General features: G+C 38.7%; 1 protein-coding gene and 1 long non-coding RNA gene across 2 annotated transcripts in view; one reads left to right on the top strand and one right to left on the bottom strand.

Moving 5' to 3' along the window:
* The first annotated feature begins 134 nt into the window (after positions 1 to 134).
* On the top strand, positions 135 to 22,926 carry LOC107834124 (uncharacterized). The gene is made up of 4 exons (XR_001659909.1): positions 135 to 1,019; positions 13,005 to 13,012; positions 15,165 to 15,170; positions 22,916 to 22,926. It is a non-coding gene; the product is annotated as an uncharacterized LOC107834124 (long non-coding RNA).
* LOC103129229 (cation-independent mannose-6-phosphate receptor) overlaps positions 2,363 to 23,063 on the bottom strand; it is a 40,252-nt gene continuing 19,551 nt past the window's right edge. Inside the window, exons 18-51 of the mRNA XM_007540244.2 lie at positions 22,118 to 22,277; positions 21,352 to 21,528; positions 21,172 to 21,267; positions 20,967 to 21,068; positions 20,252 to 20,414; positions 19,634 to 19,810; positions 19,345 to 19,485; positions 19,079 to 19,257; positions 18,564 to 18,651; positions 18,278 to 18,475; positions 18,071 to 18,201; positions 17,216 to 17,319; positions 16,316 to 16,449; positions 16,039 to 16,235; positions 14,964 to 15,090; positions 14,203 to 14,334; positions 13,708 to 13,867; positions 12,741 to 12,849; positions 12,033 to 12,114; positions 11,815 to 11,948; positions 11,222 to 11,371; positions 10,988 to 11,146; positions 10,706 to 10,916; positions 9,552 to 9,704; positions 8,828 to 9,068; positions 7,226 to 7,362; positions 6,982 to 7,099; positions 6,098 to 6,244; positions 5,384 to 5,568; positions 4,694 to 4,880; positions 4,480 to 4,617; positions 3,840 to 3,909; positions 3,499 to 3,765; positions 2,363 to 3,277 (exon numbers count right to left, since the gene is read on the bottom strand). Of these exons, the coding sequence (XP_007540306.1) occupies positions 3,155 to 3,277; positions 3,499 to 3,765; positions 3,840 to 3,909; positions 4,480 to 4,617; positions 4,694 to 4,880; positions 5,384 to 5,568; positions 6,098 to 6,244; positions 6,982 to 7,099; positions 7,226 to 7,362; positions 8,828 to 9,068; positions 9,552 to 9,704; positions 10,706 to 10,916; positions 10,988 to 11,146; positions 11,222 to 11,371; positions 11,815 to 11,948; positions 12,033 to 12,114; positions 12,741 to 12,849; positions 13,708 to 13,867; positions 14,203 to 14,334; positions 14,964 to 15,090; positions 16,039 to 16,235; positions 16,316 to 16,449; positions 17,216 to 17,319; positions 18,071 to 18,201; positions 18,278 to 18,475; positions 18,564 to 18,651; positions 19,079 to 19,257; positions 19,345 to 19,485; positions 19,634 to 19,810; positions 20,252 to 20,414; positions 20,967 to 21,068; positions 21,172 to 21,267; positions 21,352 to 21,528; positions 22,118 to 22,277 (5,077 nt within the window). The 3' untranslated portion in view covers positions 2,363 to 3,154. The remainder of the gene's footprint in view (positions 3,278 to 3,498; positions 3,766 to 3,839; positions 3,910 to 4,479; positions 4,618 to 4,693; positions 4,881 to 5,383; positions 5,569 to 6,097; positions 6,245 to 6,981; positions 7,100 to 7,225; positions 7,363 to 8,827; positions 9,069 to 9,551; positions 9,705 to 10,705; positions 10,917 to 10,987; positions 11,147 to 11,221; positions 11,372 to 11,814; positions 11,949 to 12,032; positions 12,115 to 12,740; positions 12,850 to 13,707; positions 13,868 to 14,202; positions 14,335 to 14,963; positions 15,091 to 16,038; positions 16,236 to 16,315; positions 16,450 to 17,215; positions 17,320 to 18,070; positions 18,202 to 18,277; positions 18,476 to 18,563; positions 18,652 to 19,078; positions 19,258 to 19,344; positions 19,486 to 19,633; positions 19,811 to 20,251; positions 20,415 to 20,966; positions 21,069 to 21,171; positions 21,268 to 21,351; positions 21,529 to 22,117; positions 22,278 to 23,063) is intronic.

Raw genomic sequence — 23,063 nt, 5'->3', positions numbered from 1 at the left:
AATTTTCAGTTTCCAATCTTTTTTTTCCAATTTCAAAAATTTTTTTTTGTTTCAAATTTCTAAAATACATTTCATGGCCCCAATTTAGCTCCATATAACCTAAAAAAGAAAACTTGATTCCAAAAATAGTTTTGGACATTTTTAACAGTTTTACATCCTTTTTACAGTTTTAAAACTTCTTCAGTTTCAAATTGTTATTTCTGGTGCACAAAATTTATCGCCCCAATATAGCTCCATACAAAGTTCAATAATGTAAGAAAAAATCAAAGGAATATTTCATAAAAACTGTCATTAAGATGAGATGAAACTTCAACAACAGAGTGTAGATCTCTTATTTATTCAAATAATGCATTATTCTTTACATCAATTTTTTGTTTTTAAATAAGAAAACCGAGAAAAAGCTGCAAACAGAAAACATAATTCAGACCAACTCAAACATAACGAACCCCATCAGTACCGAATCATCATCCCAGGGAATTTTTATGTCACCGCTTTCTCTTAACTTCAGATTTCAACCTGAAAGAGTTTCACAGATGAGAAAGTTCAGGAGAACGTTTAGGACAGAACAGTCTCATGCAGATAAGAAAAGGACGCAACAGAAAACAGGAAAAAGTTACAAAATTCCCAAAACAACAGTTCAAACCAGAATTCATCAACAAGTGATTGAACTGGGGCTGTTTTTTAATTTTACATTGATGTAACTTCAAATCAACAGTTTAATAATTTAAGTTCATCTTCGAAACCTTTGATAATCTGAAATCATGTTGAGGAAAACCCACACATCGTCTCTCTCTCCCAGGACTAAATCAGATTTTTAAAATGAGATATTTGATATAAATGATAAAAACAGGAGCGCTGACGGGTGTTTGCGGTTTGTTTTTGTTCAACTCATCCATAAACATACTGTTAGACTTTAAAAAACCTGACATAAAGGTTACCTACAGAAGCTTGAACACTCCAGTTAGTCCAATCCTAAAGAAATTTCTCTCATAATTTGCACTTAAAATATATATAATTTTGTCACACTCTTAGACTTTGTTCCAGTGTTTGTTACAGGAAGTGACAGAAAGTCTCAAATAGATTGTGTTTGGTAGATGATAGTAATAAATGCAGCTAACAATAAATTCTGTTTCTATTTATCAGGTTTTTTCAAGTGTTTTGAAGATCAAGAAGAATAATTTTTGTATTTTTAGAGGAGAAGATAAACTCCTTCTAGGGGCGTAGCAGTACATGTGATTGTCCCAAATCCCTCAAAGTTGGACAGAAAGAGCATAAAACTATGGAAAGCCGAGCTGGGAAAAAATGAAAATCCAATCTAAAGCTCTCCACACCAAAGCAATGCAAACATCACATCAGCTAATGGTGACAGATGTTTGTTTTATTTATTTTGAAACATTCAGAGCTTTTGGTAACCAATGGTTACAAAGGAGAGTATGTTGGGAGTATGGCAAGCCAAATGGTCATATAATCAAGCACTTTGCTATGCCTGGTTGTGTCTAACATTAGTAAACTTTTGATAAGCAACAAGGCTCCTAAATAAAGTTTGCTTTCTGTTTGAAATGAGGTTTTTGTCTCTAAACCCAGATCAACATGTGGTTTATATGTACTGCTACACCCACTTCCTGTTTCTGATTGCAAGTTGGACGCAGCAAAAAACACAAAATCTTACCAAGTATTCATGTCTAAACTCTAAAAAAAACTAAAAAAGATATAAGGGCTTGTTTTAGGTAAATAATTCCTTAATATTGATGAAAAAGTTCTAGTTCCATCGGTAGATTATATCTACAAGTGGATTTATGACACGGGAAAAATGTTATAAGTGAAACAATTTGCTAGTGGAAATAGCACCAATATTAATGAATTATTGACTCAAGCTCTCATCTTTATGATAAAGTTACATGCAAGTTAGTTAAGTCTTATTTCAAGTATACTGATGTATTTGTGCTAGAAATTAGACAAAACTTGGTCAGGTTTTGTGTTTTTGCAGTGACAACAAAATGAAGCAAAAGTTTTTGCATTAATTTCAGATCAGATTTAGATGTTCATTATCATTTATTTATTTATTTTATTTTTTTTTTAGCAAAATTGAAAAAAATTAGATTTGCAAAAAAATATTAAAACTCTTGTTTGACCTGTGTTTTTAATTTTATCATTTTGTGGGAGTTGCTACTTTTCTTAAATTTAATGGCGTAATTTGGACAAAAAAAAGAGGATGTTTAAGAAAATATGAACTATTTTAAATCCTGGAATTACTCAAAACTAGAACATCTGAGCACTGATTAGTTGGCAAACCACGTTGCCCAAAGACTGTGTAAGGAAACACTGCAGATTGGTTTTATCTCATACACCAAACAAATACTGATGCAAGTTAAATCCTGTATGTTTTTGGCCAAGTGTGAACTCTGACACTGAAAAATCTAAAACATATTGAAGCAGAAGCATCAGCAAGACCTGCAAACTAGAGTTGGGTTTATAACATAAAAGAGCAGGAAAAAAATCTAGTTTAGTGACTGAAATATGGCTTCCAATCTCCAGTTTCCCTTCAGTCGACCGTCCATTCCCACTTAAGGCCGTCGTACAGAAAATCAGTTAAATAATCATAAAATAAACTTTTGTGCCAAAGAAGTCGAGAAACAAAATAAAAAAAAACAAAAAAAAAAACACGATCATCCATTTACAAAAACACCTGTTCACCAGACAAAATCATCAAGGAAGGCATCAAACTTTCTTTTTAAGGGGAAAGAAAGAAAAAAACCTTCTCTGCTAGCAGCTGTAAACAGTGTCTTTGTCCCTTAACGTTTCACCAGCTTCCCAACACGTTCCTAAAGAAAAAACCTAACAAATGTTGTGCTGATTTCATCAAAGTGCTAAATTAATGGCACGACCTTATCCCAAACTGAAAAATAAAAATAAAGAGTTGTGGTTTTCTCACCGAGGAACGTGTGCAATCAGGGTTTAATTGAGAGACGCAGGTACTAAAGGCCTGAAGAACAGTTTTAAATAACGAACCTCTCAATAAATTAAAATCAACACCGGCAGTCCGAGTCCGAATCGGCCGAGAAGAGGCGCAGCGGAGGGGAGAAAAAACGCAATCTGTTGGTTTCGCCGCTGCCGTCTTGGAGACATTCACTGAGAGAAGAGTTCAGGCGGTTCATCACACCCTGAGGAGATCCTCGTCGCTGTCGTCGTCCTCACGCTTCCGGCTGCGAGGTTTGCTGCTCTTCCTCGCCCTGTCCGACTCCTCCAACAGGCCCACCAGGTCTTCATCACTCTCCTCCTGGAACAGAAAATAAAAACACGCCGTGAGGCTTTGGAGACGGTAAATTGTCTCACAAATTGTTGTAAAAAACGATGTAATTCTTGTTTTAATATCTGTATCGGTTCCGACATTGAAAAAGAAAATCTAGATTGGGTATTGGTGATATGTGTCCAATCTATAAAACAGATCTATTCATTCTAATTCTAAAAAACGACCAGTCGACTGGCGTGACCTCTGACCTGCAGGACGGCGCTGCGCTGAGTCCTGGACGCCGCCTGCGGTTTCAGCACTCTGACGCCCGGGACGCTCAGCACCTCGTCCTCGCTGTCGTCGTCCTGCTCGTCCAGAGAGAACGAGCGCAGCCCGTCCGTGTTCACCGGCTTGGTCCTGATGTGGCCGTTGCTATGGTTACTCCTCCCGCGGTGCGAGGAAGAAGACAGAGGAGTTTCCAGCTCCTCCATCAGCCACTCCATCTCCTCCTCACCGCCTTCCTCATCCGTGTTGACCTGCGGGTCAAAGGGCGGATTTAGCAGCAGCAAACTGAGAACTCCTGCGCTCTCTGAAGGCGGCCAGAACGAACCTTTGAGTATTTATACGAGACTTGATTTCCTCTCTTGCAGCAGCCGGCGACCTTCTGCATCACAAGCTCCCTGAAAGGAGACGGGGAATGTTTGATGAGAGAGAAGAAACAAAACAGATTTTTGCTTAGGCTGTTTTCTAAAACAGCCTCGTAATCAAATATTGCAACCAAAGTTGTAACGTTTGTTCAATTTTCATCTGGTACGGTTCGCTTTCACACCGTGTCAAACCAAACTGACTGAAAAAAAATGTTCCCCTCCACGCCTGAGGGGGCGCTGCATGAAAACCTCTGAAGAAGAAACTGAGCAAGGCTTTGAAACATCAAAAATGTGCTGAGCTGACAGAGTTGAGCTGCGGTCTCTGGTCCGCTTGGCGTTCACATCAGCACTCGAACCGCACCAGAGTTCACTTCAACCAAACAGACTGAGGTTTGTAGGCGGACCAGTTTAAGAGTTCAACTACACATTCACACCTACAGCGAACAGCGAATATTTAAAAAAACAATTTTTTTTGTGTTAAAGATTCAGTGTTGGCTTTTAAATCCTCAGAGTATCTGTTTACATTTTCGTTTTCAATAAACCAACTGGATTTCCCAGACAAACGAACTGCAGGTCGATTAAGGCGGACTGAACAGGACTTACCGTCGTTCTCTTTTGTGCAGCAGATATCCCAGCAGACAGACGACCAGAACCACCAGCAGGACGGTCAGCATTATTCCACTCGTCTGGCTGCGGTGGGAAGAATCGATGTCGCCGTCCGACGTCTGACGATCGACGGTTCTGCAGGAAATCGACCTCCGTTTGAGTAAAACCTCTAAAACCCTCAAAGGCGTGAGGTCGGGAGACGTTTACTCACATCAGCCCACACACGGCTTCTGTGTGCCACACAAACAGATACTGGCAGTCGTCCGTCTCTCGCAGGAACTCCGGGATGCCGACGCCGACCGACGGGTTGCAGTAGAACGTGATGGTGGAGTAGACGGTTCTGTTCTCCTCGCCGTGGCACTTCGAGTCCGAGGGAACGAGAACGTCCAGGTTTCCTCCTGGAGACGCCAAGAAAAGGCCTTAGACCCGACATTTAAAGACTTTCTATAGCTTTGCTAATAACTTGTTTTTGTTTGCTTCATATGTTCGTCTAAAAGACCAAACGTCCCTCAGGATTTTCACGGACGTTTAATTTAAATACTTCCTGACTCCGAGCCACAGTGAGGCGTTCATCTCTTCCTTTTCTAGTGGCTGTTCCAGTGTTTGAAGCAGATTAATCAAAGTGCTTCTAAAAGCCTTTTTTTCTTTTTACTTATCAGAACTTGAAATTCTTGGCAGCCTTCACTTAAAAACTCCTGAGTTTTGACACTTCAGATTATTGATTTGGGCCGGATCCAAAGTTGAACACCTTTATTTTAGATAAACTTTGCAAAGCTGAGCTTTAAAGAAGCTAATCACAATGCTAACAGGATTAGCATTTATGCTGCTGATCCAAATAAACTTGAGAGGAACCAGCTTTTCTACAACAATGCCCGGTTTTGGTGTTAGTCACATAAATTACCTTTGATGTAATACTTGGCCTTGTCAGAGGAGCCGATCTTGCGCCTGTAGTCTGCGTTCAGCTTCACCTGGCAGATGTTTGCGCCAAGGCACTTCGGCAGGGAGTTGTTGGTGATGCCGGACAGCTGGATGTGGTAGATGTAACGGTCGCCGTTGGTGCGGATGTCGCCAGACGCCTGATGCGCTCTGACAGAAATAAATAGTTTCCACATTTAATGTTGGGCTGAAAGTTACGATTGTTTTAGAATTTAATTAATCAGATGAAAACAATTGGAACATTCTGCAGATTTTACATCTAATTCTTTTTTAAACAATATTAGAAATTCATAAAAAGATGCAATAAACAATTTAATTCCTTTACTAAATAAGAAAATAAACATTTTATTGCAGAAAATAAAACACATTTCAGCATTCCTTTAGTCCACTTTTGATGCTAAAAATACTTCAATTTAATTTATTTATATAGCACCAATTCACAGCAACTGTCGTGTTGAAGCACTTTATAAAAATAATTAAAATTACTATCATATTGATGTTCTAATGTGAAAATCTTTCTGCTTGGCTCATCTAAACAGTGTAAAGTTCTGTTGATTAGATTCACTAATTAATAATTGGATAGTAAAGATGCTTAATAAGAGATTTTTTTAAACAAAATTTGAACCAGATGAAGCTAAAACAGAAACACTACAGATGTTTTTATCTTTGTTCAGCTTACCTGCTGTAGAGTTCTCCCAGATTCAGACTGGTTCCGGTGTCGGGAACCTTTATCATCCCGTTCTCGATGTGGACCTCCTGCTGCTTCACAGCGCAGGCCAGGCGAGTCTCCCAGCCAATCACGAACTCGCAGGTCGCCGTGTCGACCCTGATCCACGCACAGAACAGAAACCGTCATGGAGGACTTTACAGTTCATATTTACAGTGAATAAAGGCGAAACTTCAGACACGGTGGGGAATATCAGGTGAAATTATATATTATATATGTTATAGGGCAAGGAAATTATTCAGATTTAGTTCATAATAAACATCCTGAAAATGAAATACGAGATAAATCCTGAGCTAAAGAGGAGAGAGAGTTTATTTTATAATGTTCATAAACATTTTAATGCAAATGATTCAAGGAGTGAAGGAAGGAAGAAAAGAACGAAGTAAAAAAAGACATTTTACAGAAGAAAAGGAAACAAGGAAGGACATGAAATATTTTAGAGAAGAAAAATAAGAGCAAAAACAAAGAAAGAAAAAGAAAAAAGGAGAAAAAGAGACAAAGGAAAAAAGAAAGAAAGCAATAAGGAAACCAATAAAGGAAGAAAGGACAGGAAACAGATTGACACAAAGAAAGGAGAGAATAAGAAAATAAGTCTGCGTGTGAGGAAGAGATGAAAGTCATGAAGGAGTGAAATATTTTCCAGATTTCTACAGATCTGGAAATTACTGCCTGCAGCATCACAGGTAGAAGCCAAGATATCACAACTGACTTGAACAAATCAGCCTCTTAATGTCCCAAAACATAAATATTTTCCTTTACATCACGCCTTAGCGTGACGTGTCTGACAGTTTTCCAGGTAAAAGAAGAGTTTAAGATCCGTGTTTGCGGTGTTTTACCTGAGGAGTGACGGGTGACCCACAGTGGAGCCGCAGCTCAGCTGGATCACCGTTTTGGCCTTCAAACCGTTACCGCACACATCGTCTCCGCCTGAATAGTTCACGCTTATCTTTCCATCTGTGGAGGGAAGCAAACCTGATGAAGAGGCTTGACATTTACAAAACTTTAGAAAAACAGCTGAACCGTGGCTCGAAAACTACTTTTAAAATGTTTCTGTTCAGGTATCGTCTGAACGTTTCCTACCAGTGTAGCCCATTTTCTGGGTGTAAGCCCAACCCAGGGTCTCCGTCTGTCCGGACTTGGAGTGTCGGCACACCGTCGCCCCCGTTGGACAGCTGGTCAGCCCACCATGGATTCCCTGACACAGGTTGAAGTAATACCTGCAGGAAGAGATCCACATTTATATCGTCAATGTTGCTAAATGCTCCATTAATCACTCAGACTTAAAACATTTAAAAATGTATTTTAAAAATCTAAGGACGTTAGCTTCAGCCGTTGTTTACATCTGGATTTACAGCTTCTGGCTTCTTCTGTTGTCTGCAAAATTATGACATAAAATTTTGACTGAAATGCGACATGACAGCTTGTGACTGGAGATGCTTTGAAAACTATCGGATATGATGTAGTTCTACATGTGGAAATGGCACCAATTTATTTTTTTGTTGTGAAAAGATCAGAATCGGGTTGTTCAGACTGCCATGAAGAGTTTGGGTTCATAGGTCACAATCTCTTAGTTTGGCATTTAGAAGTACAACAACTGTTCAGTTAAAGCCAAGAGATTTCCTCCTGTAAGGTTTTAATTAATTAATTCTCCTTCCACTTAATTAAACTCTGAATTAAAGTCTCATATGAAACACCAATAAATCTACTAAAGCTTCTAATTGTGACGAAATGTCGGGGTGGTGCGAACATTTTTCCAGATGAACTGGACCTCATCAGTGAGTCATTAAGTTCTGCAGAGGTCTGTTAATCACTCATCGGTTTAAAGCATAAATGTTAAAGCGGGCCGTGTCTGAAACCAGGGGTCACGTCAAGGTCACGGATGTCCTCAGATCGTCGTGAGACGTTTAAGATGTCACAGATTTCTCTCTATTTGATTAAAATGTCTAAAATTCAATAATATTTAACATCCTTTCACATTTTGAATTAAGCATGTGGCTGTTATGTTGAAGTTTTTTGGGCCACAAAAATAGCTACAGTGGGCCGGATTTTGCCCACAGGCCTTGAATTTGATACACGTGATCTAAAGCATGCAGGAAATACTAAATATATTATTTAGCTGAAAAGATTTTTGAATAAATATTTAAAGTTATGCAAAATGAACTGCTTTAATGTTTCTGTTCTTCCGTTTGGGTCTTAACTGCTTTAAAAAAAAACAAATACTTGAAAAAACAAAAAAAACAAATACCCAGCCATTTTTGGGAATACATTAATATTTTGGGGTGTCTGGAAAATGAGCCATTTCAAAAACCTTCTGTCACCTAGCAACCCAGGCTGAGCTCCAGTGTGTTTGGTCAGCTGGTTTTACAACCGTATAACGGCTGCTGGAAAAGACGAGTGTTTTTTTGACTGACCATCCAGAAATCACTTGCTGCATTCTTGTTGGTTGTGCAGGAGGTTCCACTAATGCTTTTCAATGATGTAAGGTTGCATATCTGTGCATCTGTTTGTAGCCATTATCAGGTACAAAAGTAAACGTTGAGTTGGAGGAACTAAATTTTAATTATCTAAGAACGATTTTGTGCAAAACAATGTAACAAACATGCTTTGCAGGCAAATCCTGACCTATTCATAGGTCAAATTTAAATACAAAGACCTAAAAAGACGAAGGCATGACAAACTTACGAATATCCTTGGCTGGTGAACTTCCACGGCTTGGTGCGGGACGACATGGATCGCAGGTCGAACGTATGATGCTGGCTCACCAGTTTGCACTCCATCTTCGTTGGAGGACAGACGGCGCTGGTTTTCCACTCGAACGTGGCCAGGCAGCCGTTGGTCTCGGACAGCAGCTCCGGGGTGCCGTGGCCTGCAAAGTGTTCGCAGGTGAAGAGGATGGACGACTGACGCTTCGCGGAGGTTGGCACTGAAAGAGAAAACAGGAGAATTTTACATTTGAGACATGGTGTCTGGAAAAGAAGAAATCTGAACTTGGACTAGGCCGCTCTGATATGATCCCACTGTTCCTCTGAGTATTTCACTGCAGTAACTACAAAGGAAAGTGGTTGCATTGGATTTTATTTAGATGATCTCAAGCTAAGGGAGTTGAATACATTTGGATTTGCATGTAAAAATCAAATTGGAAACTATGTGAAAACGATGTTGACAAAAGGCACAAAGATTTTAAATACTTTTGTTTTTATAAAGTTTTGCTACACATTTACTGGTGTTAATTAGATCACATTTACAGATGTGGAATAGTTTTCGCTTCACCTAGTTCAAATTCTGTTAAAAATTAAATTAAAAAAATCTATTAAATAGTGCATTATGTGATTTGAAGATGTTTTATTTTTGGCAGCGTTAAAGAACGTCCCGTCCTTTCCGGCGTTCGGGAGTGAAAAACTCTCACCTTCGCTGCATTGTCCAAACTTCCGGTCCTTGTCGTAGTTGGAAGTTGTGGCACACCACTTCTTGCCATCCGTACTTCCGTCTTTGGTGCATTCGCTGTACGACTTGTTCATGTAGGTGAACGGGAACACGCACGTCTCATTGTTGGTGGTCACTAAAGACACAAAAGCTGCTTCTTTAACTGGTTTCTGGCATTTTGATCATCATCAAGATATTTTGGGAATCCATCAATTTCTTTCACAAGTGCCTCACATCTCCAGATATCTTTGAGGCAGGTACATTTTCTCTCCACAAAAGAAGGTAATCTGATGTTTCTGCTACAGTAGCGCTCAGCCTGCTGCAGGTAAAAGCAGTCTTAACACTTTCAGACAGTAAAATTCAGGCACTTCTAAACCATTTTCAAGATAAGCTGTCAAACTTTTCCAGCACTGCAGTTTGGAGATAAAAACAAAGAATTGAACTAAAAAAGAGACCGTTTTAATTCTTTAAAACTCACCTATTTGTTACTGTTAATAATAATGTCTTATGGCAGTTTGCTACATTCTATGAAGACAAAAATAAAGCAAAGTTTTATGTTTTGAAATGTCTCCTTCACACATGCACTAAACATCTGACTGGTCCAAGAAAAAAACCCACAAATTTAACAAAAAATATTCTAATTACAATACAAATAATTGAGCAATTAGGAATAATAAATATTGTGTTAAGATAAACAAACACATTACATAAAGAAAGTTATTTAAAAAAATCTCTGAAAATATTTTCTGCCATTTAGCAAATTGAATTAATTTTAGTAACCGACCTAAAAAACTGAAGGATTAATTGGATTTTAAAAACATTTGTTTGTTTTTATTAGGTGTATGAAAATATCTGGTTTCCACTGTAAATAATGTTTTCCAAATTAGATTGCACTTTATTATAAAACTGTGAAGTCTGGATATGAAAACTTTCAAGGATTTTATACAGAAATCAAGCACTTTAAAGGATTTTGAGCAGCTGAAATATGGATTTATAACACTAGAGTTTAAGTTTGTTTAGCTTTAATGCTGCACAACAATTCTTTAAAAAAATATTTTATAGTTTTTGGTTCTTTTTGTAAAAAATAGTTTATAAATCTATGATTTTGTGTCGTAAAGGACCAAAGCGTCTCCGTACTGGCTTGGCATGGATCTCCTCCTCCGTAGTGCATCAGCACCGCCTGGTTTTCGTGTTTGAAGTCCATCGTCATGGCTTTGCTGATGCCGAACGACGAAGCGGGCATCGTTGAACCAGAACCCGGAACCAGGCAGACCGCGCTCTGCTTGCAGCTTTTCTCCGCCACCGAGCCGCAGACGTTGATGTGATAGGTCCCGGAGGAGCCGCTCACCTGCAGAATAAAGGTGTTTATCTCTGAACCCAGGCAGGCTGGAACCGGAACGTGAAGCCGCTGATCCTCACCTGGACTTCGCCGGAAAGAGATTTGAGATCAAACGTGAAATCCAGCTGCGAGTCTTTCAGCTGGCAGCCGCTGGTCTGAGTCGCATCTGGGCAGACGATGGGAGTCGCCCACTCAAACAGGTAGACGCAGCCCTGCAGCCTCAGCATCTGAGGGGAACCCTGGAGGAAAACATTCAGAGATTAAAGACGGGGAGGCAGGATGGGATTATTTCTGATGAGAGAGGGCAGACGGACCAGCTCCACGCCTTTCTGGCAGGTGAAGACGATGGTTGAACTGTAGTTCTGATGAGGATCTGCTGCACACCGGGTCGAGCTTTGGTAGGTGATGAACACTTCACCTGTTATGTTGTTCATCTGTGGGCCAGAGGTTGAGCGGCCGATATCCTTCAACAGACAGAATCACAGAAAATTAAAGCAAAAAAATAAATAAATAAATAAGAGACAAAGTTAAACTTTAAAATGTCTAATTAACCCCTAAATTCAGTTGTATTTCTGTGTTTTTAACTCCAATTAAGACTTAAAAAAATCATAAAGCATAAATAAGTTGATGTTTTTTGGTGTCTGGAGAATGAGCTGCTTCAAAAACCTCAGAAATGTTGAGTCATGATGCACCATTTTATTAGAAACTCAAATTTCTGACTATTTTTAATTTAATGTCTTGTGATTTTTCTTTTCAAGCTGAATAATAATGTGAATACAGAAACGAAGGCCGTTTCATCGGTGCACTCCCTTCTTTACAGAGCTGAAAGATTTCTATAAATAAAGTGATGACAGAATGTGTGTTGTTGATGCCGTATAAAAACCAGGTCAGGTGCCAGATTTCTCACCACAGGTGGCCCGTTATCGGGGTCCAGGCAGACCGCAGCTCCAGGCGGGCAGGCGACGTCGGGGATGGGGTTCAAAGGCTCGCAGAGGTTCAGGTAAAAGTCAGGAGAGTTGTCGTTTTGGTCCACTTCATCATCTGATGGGACAGGAATGGAGAAGAAGACCGAGTTAAAGAGGCAAATAAATGAGTTAAATAGCAGGTAGAGCTGAGCAAACCCACCTGTAGCGGTGTAGTATCCAGTGCGGTGAATGAGAGGAGACAGGTCTATGAGAGAAGAGCCGTTGTGGACCGAACAGGTCACCTAGTGATTTAAATAAATCGTATAAAAAGAATTAAAATGAGAACACCGTCAGGCCCATTTCACAGCACAGCTGCATCCACCAACCCACTGCGATAAATCTCCACTTTAAACATTAAGTCCAGTGTTTGATGAATAATTTTCTAAGCAAGACTTGATAGAAAATAAACAGCCATAAAATCATGCAACCAACAGTCAATACTATTAAAATTTAATTGTATTTTTTTATTTTAAACAGATCTGAAATAAGCTTGTCGTAATAAAAAATAAATCAAATGATGATTTGCATGATTTATTGTCTCTTTTCTACCAAAAGCTGGATGACAAAAGTCTTCATTACTTGGTCTCAAGTAGCCTTATTTTTTGACAGTTTAATTTACAGAGACTTAAGATTGCAATTTATTTGTTGTTTTGTTTGTTTATTTTGGAGATTTAAAATTCCTTCCAGTTCCAACATCAAATGTTTGCTAGAAATGAAAGTTTACTGAGCTTTGAGAATGACAGTTGAACTGTCATGACATCACCTCTGCATTATTTGAAAACAGTCTCAAAACAACAATATTATCTTTTAGCACAACAACATATGGGACAATTTATCAGCCAGAAAACCTAAACCATAGAACACGTACAGTTTGTTCACAAGCCAGCGCTGTGTGGACGGAGAAGAAGTGTGTGCAGGTTTCAGCGTTGGTGCTGATGAAGACCGGCTCCTCTGAGGTGGAGCTCATGTAGGAAGGCCTGAACAATCACACAGAGAGGGAAAAAATAAATGTTAATGGTTGCTATGAAAGTCTGTTTTAATATGCATGGTGTCAAGATAAAAAAAAGCCACCAGATCTCAGAGAAACAGGAAGCCATGGCTGCAACTTGAATTAATCCCAAAGGGAAATTAGATATATTTGTGACGAATATCTTCCAAGTATCGTCAAAAAGTCTTTGTGAATTGTGATGCATTGATGAATTTCTGAATAATTGAATCGTTGTGACGCCTCAATGTTTTTATCCAGCAATATGGCAGTAAGCTAACTTTGGCTCAACTCCGATAATAAAATAATGGGCTGTAAGTCTTAAGCCTAATTCAGACAAGGACTAAAACAATTAATCAGTTTAATCGTAATTAACTGTCAACTAATTTAGTAATCGATTTGTCATTAATTGGAGTAAACAGACTCAAAATAAGGCAATTTGCTGAAAAAAATCCAACATATTCAGAGCAGCCAAAACTGTTCAAAATAAATATACATTTTGCATTTAAGATTAAAAAATCTTTGTCTGTGAACAAGTTTTACCCAAAACTCCTCAAGTGGCGTTTTTTCAGTTTCACCCAGTTCAAATTCACCAAAGAAAAGCAGTTATTGCATTTTAAGCACTAAAATGGTTGCCAAATTGTCTATTTTCATCTTTTAATATTTTTCTTATATTGTTTAAAAAAGGATTAAGCAGTTAAATGCGGTAGAATATGCCGATTTATTTTAAATCTAATTAATCATCAGAATAAACGATAGATTAATCGATTATTATTTATTAGTTGCAGCTCTAATTCAGACAGAAAATCTACTAAAATAATGACAAATTAAGGAGTAGCAGGAAAAATACCTGCAGATGAAATTGATGATGGTCTTGTGCTTCAGGCTGGGGTTTGCAGAGCAGGGACTTCCTCCTTCATACGTCAGCTCCAACACGTGATCTCTGTACGACAGCCTGGTGCTCGCTTCACCGCCGCTGATGGCCGTGTTCCCCCCCTTAATGCAGACGGCTGCACAGACAATTTAACATCAACACATCCTCGTATAAAACATTTACATTTTAAACATCTCCAGGCTCTCCAGCGGTTATAATAAACTCTTTCTAGTTGAAGAGTGGATAATAATTTCAGAGGGTTTTGATGTATTTGCACGCAGTGATGATGCAGAAAGTCTGTAAACGGTAACCAGGTGCGACCTGCAGGACATATTTTAATTGTACACCAGCAGTGGCTGGAGACATCTGAGCACAGGAGACAATAAATAACCTCATTTCTTTACTTCCTTGTTAAAAATTAAAGTAATTCTCTGTCTCTCTGGCCGTTTAAGCGTTCAGTTCGACACATACCGGTTCCTGGACTGCATCCAGAGTTCGTCACTTCCCCACAGATGTTCAGGCGAAACATTCTCTGCGGTTGGTTGTGATCGTAGACGACATAATCTTCAGATTTCTTCAATGGATTCAGGTCAAATAAATGACCTGGAGGAGGCAGAAATAATCAACATGGGAAAAATGTCAGGATCAAATCTAAAACAAGAACATTGTTGAAGTGAATTTCTTTTGAAACTCTGATAATATGTACAGTGGGAATGAACAAACTGACTTATCCAAAGCTTTTATTTCATGCTCATTTTGATAATCATGGCTTGCAGCTGCTGAATATTTTGGATTATCTAAGAATAATAAAAGAAGATATTTAACACAAAACGTCTGCCTGTGTGCTGTACAGCACAGATGGACCAGAGGCGACTTTTGCATGAATTATTGCAGTAATGCAGTTTGGCATGGAGGCTGCCTAAGCTGTACTGAAATTTGTGTTTATGGAAACAACAGGATGTTGATACTGGCAGAAAAGACGAAGAAGACAACAGGAAGTGGTCAGAGAAAGATGGATGACTTATCGTGAACAAACTTATTCACATGTGATTTTAACTTAGTTTCTTATTTAATGGAAACAAAGCAGTTGTGAATTTTATTATTTTTTTTACATTAGCTTAATATCAGCAAAGTTTTGTGCACATCTGTAATGGAAACTGCCTGTTTGCTGCACCGTTCTGATAACCTGAATTCTGAGTTTTCATTAGATTAGGCATCGTTTTTAGAATGACCTGTAGCGGGGTTGGTAACTCTGCAGTCGATGTGTTGGCTGGTGTTCAGAGGACAGGCGGCAGCCGTCGACCACAGGAAGGTGTAGACACAATCCTCTATCACCGAGATCAGGATGGGTCTGGAGTCCTGAGCGGGACACAAGAGTACAGCCAATGCTTTTTACTCCCCGTTTAGAAAACTGGAATAAAACATCAGCTGAGTATTTTGTTGGCAGAACCACTGAATGAATTAGGGCTTCAACTAATGATTAGTTTAGGAATTTATTAATCAAATAATCGGCACATTCAGCAATTTTTCATTTAACCACTCAAACCTTTTTATACAATACTAGAAGTCCCATTAAAATGCAAATAATCAATAATTCATTTTTTGAATAAGAAAAATAAACATTTTATAGCCTATAATGCAGTGACAGCATTCCTTTAGTGAAAGCTTCATCATTTGTAGCTACAAAAATAGATTCCTAATATTGACATGTGAAAAACTCACATTATTTTTTTATTAATAACTGTTTTCTTTTTTGAGCCAGATAAAGCTAAATCTAGCACTCAGAGTTTAGAACATACATACAGAAAAGTAAAAAAAAAAAAAATTCATTTTAAATGCAATATGCATATATTTTGTACCGTTTGGCTCTGAATATTTTGTTCTTTACACAAAAGGCCTTTTTAAGTCTGTTTGCTCCAGTTAATTAATCAGTGACTAGATTAGTTGACACTTATTTCAATAGTCGATTAATCACAATTTATCTGATTAATCACGATTTATCAGATTAATCATGATTCATCAGATTAATCACGACTTATCCGATTAATCACGATTTATCAGGTTAATCACAACTTATCCGATTAATCACGATTTATGCGAGTAAACGTTTCAGATGTAGAATAAATTTGCACATTTTAACCTACTGTGTATAAAATTAAAAATTCAGCATCATCTGGGGAATAAGTACGTTGAGTGGAGTTGCGCGTCCTTCGCAGCTTCTGGAGCCGTTAATCCCAAACAGATGCGATTTCTGTTTAATCTGAATAATGCCAGAGGTGTGTAGTTGGAGGCTGCAGCGTCTCTCACCACTTTGTCTTTGTCGCACTGGAGGCGGATGATGCTGCTCCGGTTGTTGCTGCCGTCCGGACAGCGATGGCCGCCGGTGTACTGCAGCTTGAGGATGCCTCTGTCCAGCTGAGGACCGGACGTCAGCTGCCCCAGACTCACATAGTCGCCCCCTTCCTTCAAGCAGGACGCTGCGCTGGAAGGACACTTCCACGAGCCTGCAGGGCGACGTGCAAACCCTCAGTGTTTGACTTCTGGGTGTTTAGTGAACGTGCAATGCTTTCAGAGTCATACGGACCTCCCTGCTGCACCAGCGACCTGCAGACGTTGATGTAGAAAATTTTCCTTGGGTCTTGAGTCGAGACGTCCACCTCCCAGTTCTGAGAGTCCAAAGCCAGAGGGGAAAGGTCGTAGGAGTGGCCCTGACCGTCGCTGAGGATAAAATGAGACAAAAAGATGCAAAATTTTACGTTTTTGGCTTTAAGTCACTTACTTATTTTGGCATCAAGATCTAAAGTATTTGATTTTTCTTCAAAAAATTAATTATTGAAAAACTCGCTGTTTAAGTCAAGGACAGAAAAAAAAGTTAAAATGTTTTGAGCTCAAACATGAAGTTGGAAAAACTTTAAAAATATATATATTTAAACCTATTTAATCCTTTTGAAATAATTAAATCAATTAAATGACTAAATAAACACATATACACCTCCAAAAATGATAAATTTTATATTTTCAAAATATTGTAATTTTTTTGTATTACTTTATTTTTCAACTAAAATCATTTTTAAAAAATTATACTTTCAAAAATTATTTTCTTATTTAAATTAATGAAATAACTTTTTCCCAAAAATGTTTTTTTTTTCTGTAATTTTTTTAAAATTTTTTTCTTTTGTCATTTTTTTTTATTTAGAACCAACATGAAGAAAATTAGTTTCATCTGTTCGCTAAGAGTGATATAATCTTTAACAGTCCTCTTTTCAGTTCACTATATTACTACACTGCCAGAGTTTTATCCACTTATATTTAAAAATATAACTTTTGTTCCACTGCAACAGGAAAAAGGGAAAAATAATCCTATTTTAGTCACAGCCCAGCTAATTTATGCCCCCTAGTGGTCGATCCTGTCATTTCAGATTATCCCGGTTTCATCACCATGTGCTGACAGCGATGAGGCAGAATGCCTTTCATGCATGTTTACTTGTAGGAGCAGCTGGTGGTTTTGACTGGGATGCAGGCCAGCGCAGTGGGCCAGCTGAACAGGTAGGTGCAGTCCGGAGTCTCCTTCATGAACTCTGGTACTCCCTGGAGACGGAAAATCCCAAACACACGTTTTTAAGTATTTAAAACAAAAATGTAACAATCATAAATGAATCCTAGCACATAATTAAACAGAATAAATATTAGAGCGGCAACTAACAATTATTTTAGTAACTGAGTTTTCTGATGATTAATAAATTAATCGGATAAAAAAAATTGGCCACAGTACAGATTGCTTATTTAACCACTTAATCCTTTTTTATACAATATTGGAAATTAATTAAAAGATGCAAACAAATATTTAAATCCTTTAGTAAATAAGATAATTAACATTTATTACCTAAAATGCAGTAACACAGTAATACCTCAGTGAACACAGCAAAAAATCTTTCCAACATCAACATATGAAAAGCCCAACTCTTTCTGCTTGACTTATCAATGCAGTGTACAGCTGATCTGTTTATCATTTAAATTAATAAATCAATAATTGGATAAAGATTTTTTTTATTATTTACAGAATTTGAACCAGATAAAGCTAAAACTATGACAGCTAAGGAGTTCAGGATAGAACATTTTTACAGACAAAATGTTTCGTTTTTATCTTAAATGCAAAAATGTGTGTATTTTTTGTACTGTTTTGTATTAATTGCTGCTCTGAGTGTGTCGTTCTTTCAGCAAACGGCATTTTTAACTGGAAGTGTTACATTCCAGTTAATTAATCGATTACTAAATTAGCTGACGATTAATCAGATTAATCATTTTCATCCACAATGTTCCCAGAACTGGTGACACCTACTGGATGCTTGTCAGGGTTGCAGGAGAAGCTGATGACTGTGGATCTATTATAGATTTTATGGCAGACATCCCCACTGGTGTAGTTCAGGAGGATCTGATCCCCGACGAAACTCAACTTCTGGTTGGACAGTCCTACAGAACCAAACACAAGAGGTTAGAGGAAAAACTGTGAACAGAAAAGAATCGGAATACATCAACACGTCCTTACCAGCGACCTTCTGAGTTTTTCCAGCCACCTGGCAGGACGACACTCCGTCTTTGGCGGAGCAGACATTTTTCTGCAGTGGGCTGCAAACCGACAGGTGGTAAATGTACTTGTCACCAGTGACGGCAAAATCTCTGTCCTTCAGGGAGCTGAAGTCAAACTCATAGCCGCTCTTGGAGTCACGAACTCGACAGTTATCCCCTGCAAAGAAAAGACGATTCTTGCTTCAAGTTTTGTAAATCCTTTGGATTGAAAACATCTGAATGTTGGAAGGTAAACCTGGTTTTACCTTGAACCTTCCTGATGGGGCAGGCCTCCGACGTCCTCCAGCGGAAGATGTATTCACAACCGTCTAGACTGTCAAGCACTGGGGAGCCCTGGAAGAAAACGGCCATGCATCAAGCAAAGCTACATGATCGGTTTTGGTTTTCTGCAGAGGTATGTGGTAATTTATTCAACAATATTCACTCAAATTAAAGATGCTGAATTGAATTTTCCAGGAGAAAAAATGCCAAATTTGCTACTACAATAGGCCCGCGTCTATTCACGGATTTAACTAACTGTGCATTGTTTGTGGACTCTTTCACTCAGATCCTTCAGACTAGCCAGAAGCAATTAGCAAACACCTGGTGGAACTAAACATCAGCTGAGATTATTACAGGAACTACTTCTCAGTGAAATGCGTTAAAAGGTTAGTAAAGGAGCCACGTTGTGATGACTTCCTGAAGGCAGTTTCAGGAAGACTACGAGTTTTTAAAGAGACAGTACTGTATTTCCACTCTCACTGGAGCTGGAAAGACTCACCGGACTGTCGTCACATTGCAGTATGATGCGCGTTGAGTAAGTGGACGAACTGCCACACTTGTCTCCGTTCTGGTACACGATGCTGATGGAGCCGTCCTCCGCCACCTGCGGGCTGGACTGCATGTATCCCAGGTTGAGACCTTTCCCACTAATCACACCGCAAGCTCCGAGAGGACCCACTGAGGAGGAGGTTTACGAGAAAAAGGTTTGAAATCAAAGGCAAAAGATGGAAAATGGAGGGAAGCAGAATGTCCTGCTGTCCTAACCTGGACATCTGTCCACAGTCGGGAGCGGCTTGCAGACGTTTATGTAGAATCTGCGCGACTGGCCGGCGTCCGTTGGGATCCACGGAGAGTCGTCCTCATCTCGGGCCAGGTGGCTCAGATCATACTCATTTCCACGGGAATCTGAAAAACAATCGAGTTAATAAAATTAATCATGATTAATCAATTATTGAATTCATTGTCAACTAATTTAGCAATCGATTTATTGGAGCAGCCAATTTAGACGTGAGCCTTCAAACCAGTAAGGAATAAAGTGTGTTGGCGCTCCTACCAGCGATGGTGCAGTCAACCGCAGCAGGGACGCAGGCCAGCGCGGTGGAGAACTCAAACAGGACGTTATGAACCACATGGGAGGATAAAGAACTCATTTCCTCATGAACGTGCATTATTGAGCCCGGGTGAGCGTTTGGGTCGCACACAAAGTTAACGATGAACGTGTCTCTGGTTCCTGGAGAAAACGGCAACAAGAAAAACTCATAAGAATTTTAACACTACAAATCATGGAGCTTCTTAAAATGTTTTTCCACATTTCTTATGTTTCCCTGGCCTCCTGTTCGACTACAAACGGGAAACCAGTCAGCCACAAGGCAGCAGCTTTTCTGCTGTTCGATGTGTTGGTGCTTCCTTAGCAATGAGAATTTGTTCTCAACCATCTTACCTGATGAAATAAAGGTTTAAAAAATAAAACTCAATAAAAAAACAATACATTTAGGACTCCATATGTGCTGAAATCAACTTACGCTTTAAATAACTTTGAATTTTGCTGGTTTGAGTATTTTAGAAAATGCTGAGTAACCAGAATCATTTGTGAAATTAAAACTAAAATCCAGTTTTTAATTAATTACCATTATTTTACATCTATCATAAAGATAAAACGTGTTTTCAGTACCTGTTTGCTCATCCAGCCGCCCCCTGTAGGTCAGCTGTAGTTCGCCGTTAGTGGAGTATTTCAGGGTCTTCTGCAGCCCCACTGGGGATACCGGCTGCCCGTTGTCCAGCTCACAGCCACCCATTCTCGACCCGCATCCCGGGGCGTCTGCGCAGATGTTCAGCTGCAGACAGGAGGTATGTGAGTCCTGGATACATCTCATAATAAAGGGAGTGTAGTTTGCTTTCTTACATTTAAATGAGGGAAGACAAAATAAGGAAAAACTAACAAAAAAATTAAACTTTCTATTATCAAATGAATTCCTGGATTGTTTTAAAATGATCTAGAAGATCCTGCACTGTGACAAACATTTAAATGACGCATCAGAAGCTGTGTTTTCATTACAAATATGCTCAAAGCTTTGTCTATATCCTAATGTGAAAAACAATTTCGCAACTGATGTGTTTTCATTAAATAAGAAATGGAACTAAAATCACAAGTGAATAAGTTATTAAAGTTATCCTCCTGTTGTCTTCTTTGTGGTTTGCACCAGCGGCAACATCCTGCTGTTGATCATGTGACTCCATTGGAGGTTAGCAAAATAAACTGAACAAAAGAAAATCCCCTTACCCTAGCTTCAACAATTAAATCAGTGTGTTTCCGTAAAGCAATTTTATTTTTGAAATGTGAAATTGAGCAACAGAAACATTGCTAGTTTCACCAGTCAGTGTTTTACCAGGAAGTCTTTGCCGTTAGCAGTTGTCCGGTATCCGTCCTTAGAGGCCAAAAGCTGGAGGTTGTACTTGAAATTTGAGTCAGGGTCCACAATCGAACAAGTCTGAAAAATACCAGCAATCAACATCTTTCAACATTTTACCTTCAAGTGAAAAGGTGATCTTTGCTGCAGGTGTGAAAACGAGGAGGATGTGGGACAAACATACGTTATTCTCGACGGTCTGGATGGCGCAGGCTGCTTTGGTCTCCCAAATAAAGATGGCAGTGCAGTTCTGGTTTAACTCAAACTGCGGCGACTTGACCTTCAGAGTGAGCAGCAGAAACACGATCACATCCAGCTTCATGGAGAACATCCACAGGTCGGTTTTATGACAGACTGGACTTACTATGGCTCCTCTGTGGCAGACCAGGTGGATGAGCGTCGTGTAGGACAGTTTCTGGCCCTCCGACATGCAGACAGAACCGTCTGTGAACTCCAGCAGCAGTCGGTCCCGGGCCTCGATGATCGGCCCTCTCTTGGACTTCCCCATGCTGCTGACGGACACCACTTCCTTTGGCGAGCCCTGAAGGCGAAACACGATTAACAAAAGGCTACGATGCTCAGCTGCAGTGGGGAAACTTGCGCTGATGCACCAGAAGCAGAGCTAATGCTTACTGACTTTAGAAACATTTCACTTAGTTTAACGCACTTAGCTTCCCCTAAATAACTTTTTCCAGAATATTTCTAAAGCTCTTAAAATGAAATTGCTGCTTGAGGGTTGTCGTCTTTCAAAGACAAATATAATTCGAGCTCAAGTTAGCGCATTAGCTTATGCTAAATCAGTCACTGTTAGGATTATTTTTAGTATTTTCTCCACTTTTTATTCAATTACCTAAATAGTAGACAATTATTACAATAATCAATTAATCAGCCTGACAATAAATATGAAAGAATTTGATTAAATGTAGTTACTGTGTGCAGTTTAGTGACACAAATCATTTATGAAAGGATATTAAAAATGGGAATATTTTTCAAATGCATTTTTTGTGTTTTTACTTTAAAAAAGTAATGAATAGTACTTATGAACACTTTTATCACTATACTACCACAAAATATTGTAGTAAAACTTCAAGTTTTACTAATATTTGGTGAAGAAAAAGGTGAATTCAGACCTTTTCTGTTATGTATTTCATCTGGCAGACCGACGCGTCCTGGTCACATCCTGGAACGGGAACGATGGGCCGACAGACGTTGATGTAATACTTCCTCTGACTGGAGACGTCGGTCATATCCATCGCCACCCAGTTGTTGGCTGAGGTGGAGCGCGACAAACTGGAGGCAGAAGAAGAAGAAGCAATCAGGAAGTTGAGGAGGACAAACTGCAAAAACATAAAATCTTACCGAGTAATATCGGTCTAGTTACTAGAGCAAATATGTTATTACACTTGAAATAAGGCAAAATCAACTTACAAGTAAAAATACAGTGAGTTTTAAGAGTTTGTTTTAAGTCAGTAATTACTTCATATTGATAAAAACTTTCCTATAACAAGATATTTTTAACTTATAACAAGACATTTTTCCAATTCAAGTGTGCTTAGGAATTTGAAACAACACCAGAAATACTTGGTAAGATTTTGCATTTTTTGCAGTGACAGTTTTGGAGTCATTTTATATTCAAGCAACAAAATGAAAACACATATTTTAAAACATTTTTTACAATGAAATCAGATCAGATACAGAATTGCCGTTTATATTTAATTTTTATTTGCAAAATATAAAGAAATTTATATTGCATGTTTATATGTATGTTGTTTTGTTTGTTTATTTTGGATACATCTCGGTTCCAGCGTTAAAAGTTCATTAGAATTTAAAGTTTATTGATCTTTCAGAATGTGTTCTTCCATTATGTTACTTGAAAATGGTATAAAACAACAATATTATTGTTTCTTCTGGGAATATTTATCATCTAGAAAACTTTGCTAACGTGACAGACCTACGGCGAACAAAATCATCATCAAGGAAGGCATCAAACTTTCTTTTTTAGGGAAAAAAAAATAAACATCTGCTCTACTAGCAACTGTAAACAGTCTCTTCATTCCCTTAATTACATTTACCAGC

Source organism: Poecilia formosa, unplaced genomic scaffold, assembly GCF_000485575.1.
Source record: "Poecilia formosa unplaced genomic scaffold, Poecilia_formosa-5.1.2 Scaffold526, whole genome shotgun sequence".
Lineage (NCBI taxonomy): Eukaryota > Metazoa > Chordata > Actinopteri > Cyprinodontiformes > Poeciliidae > Poecilia > Poecilia formosa.
This window is presented reverse-complemented; position numbering and strand designations above follow the sequence as displayed.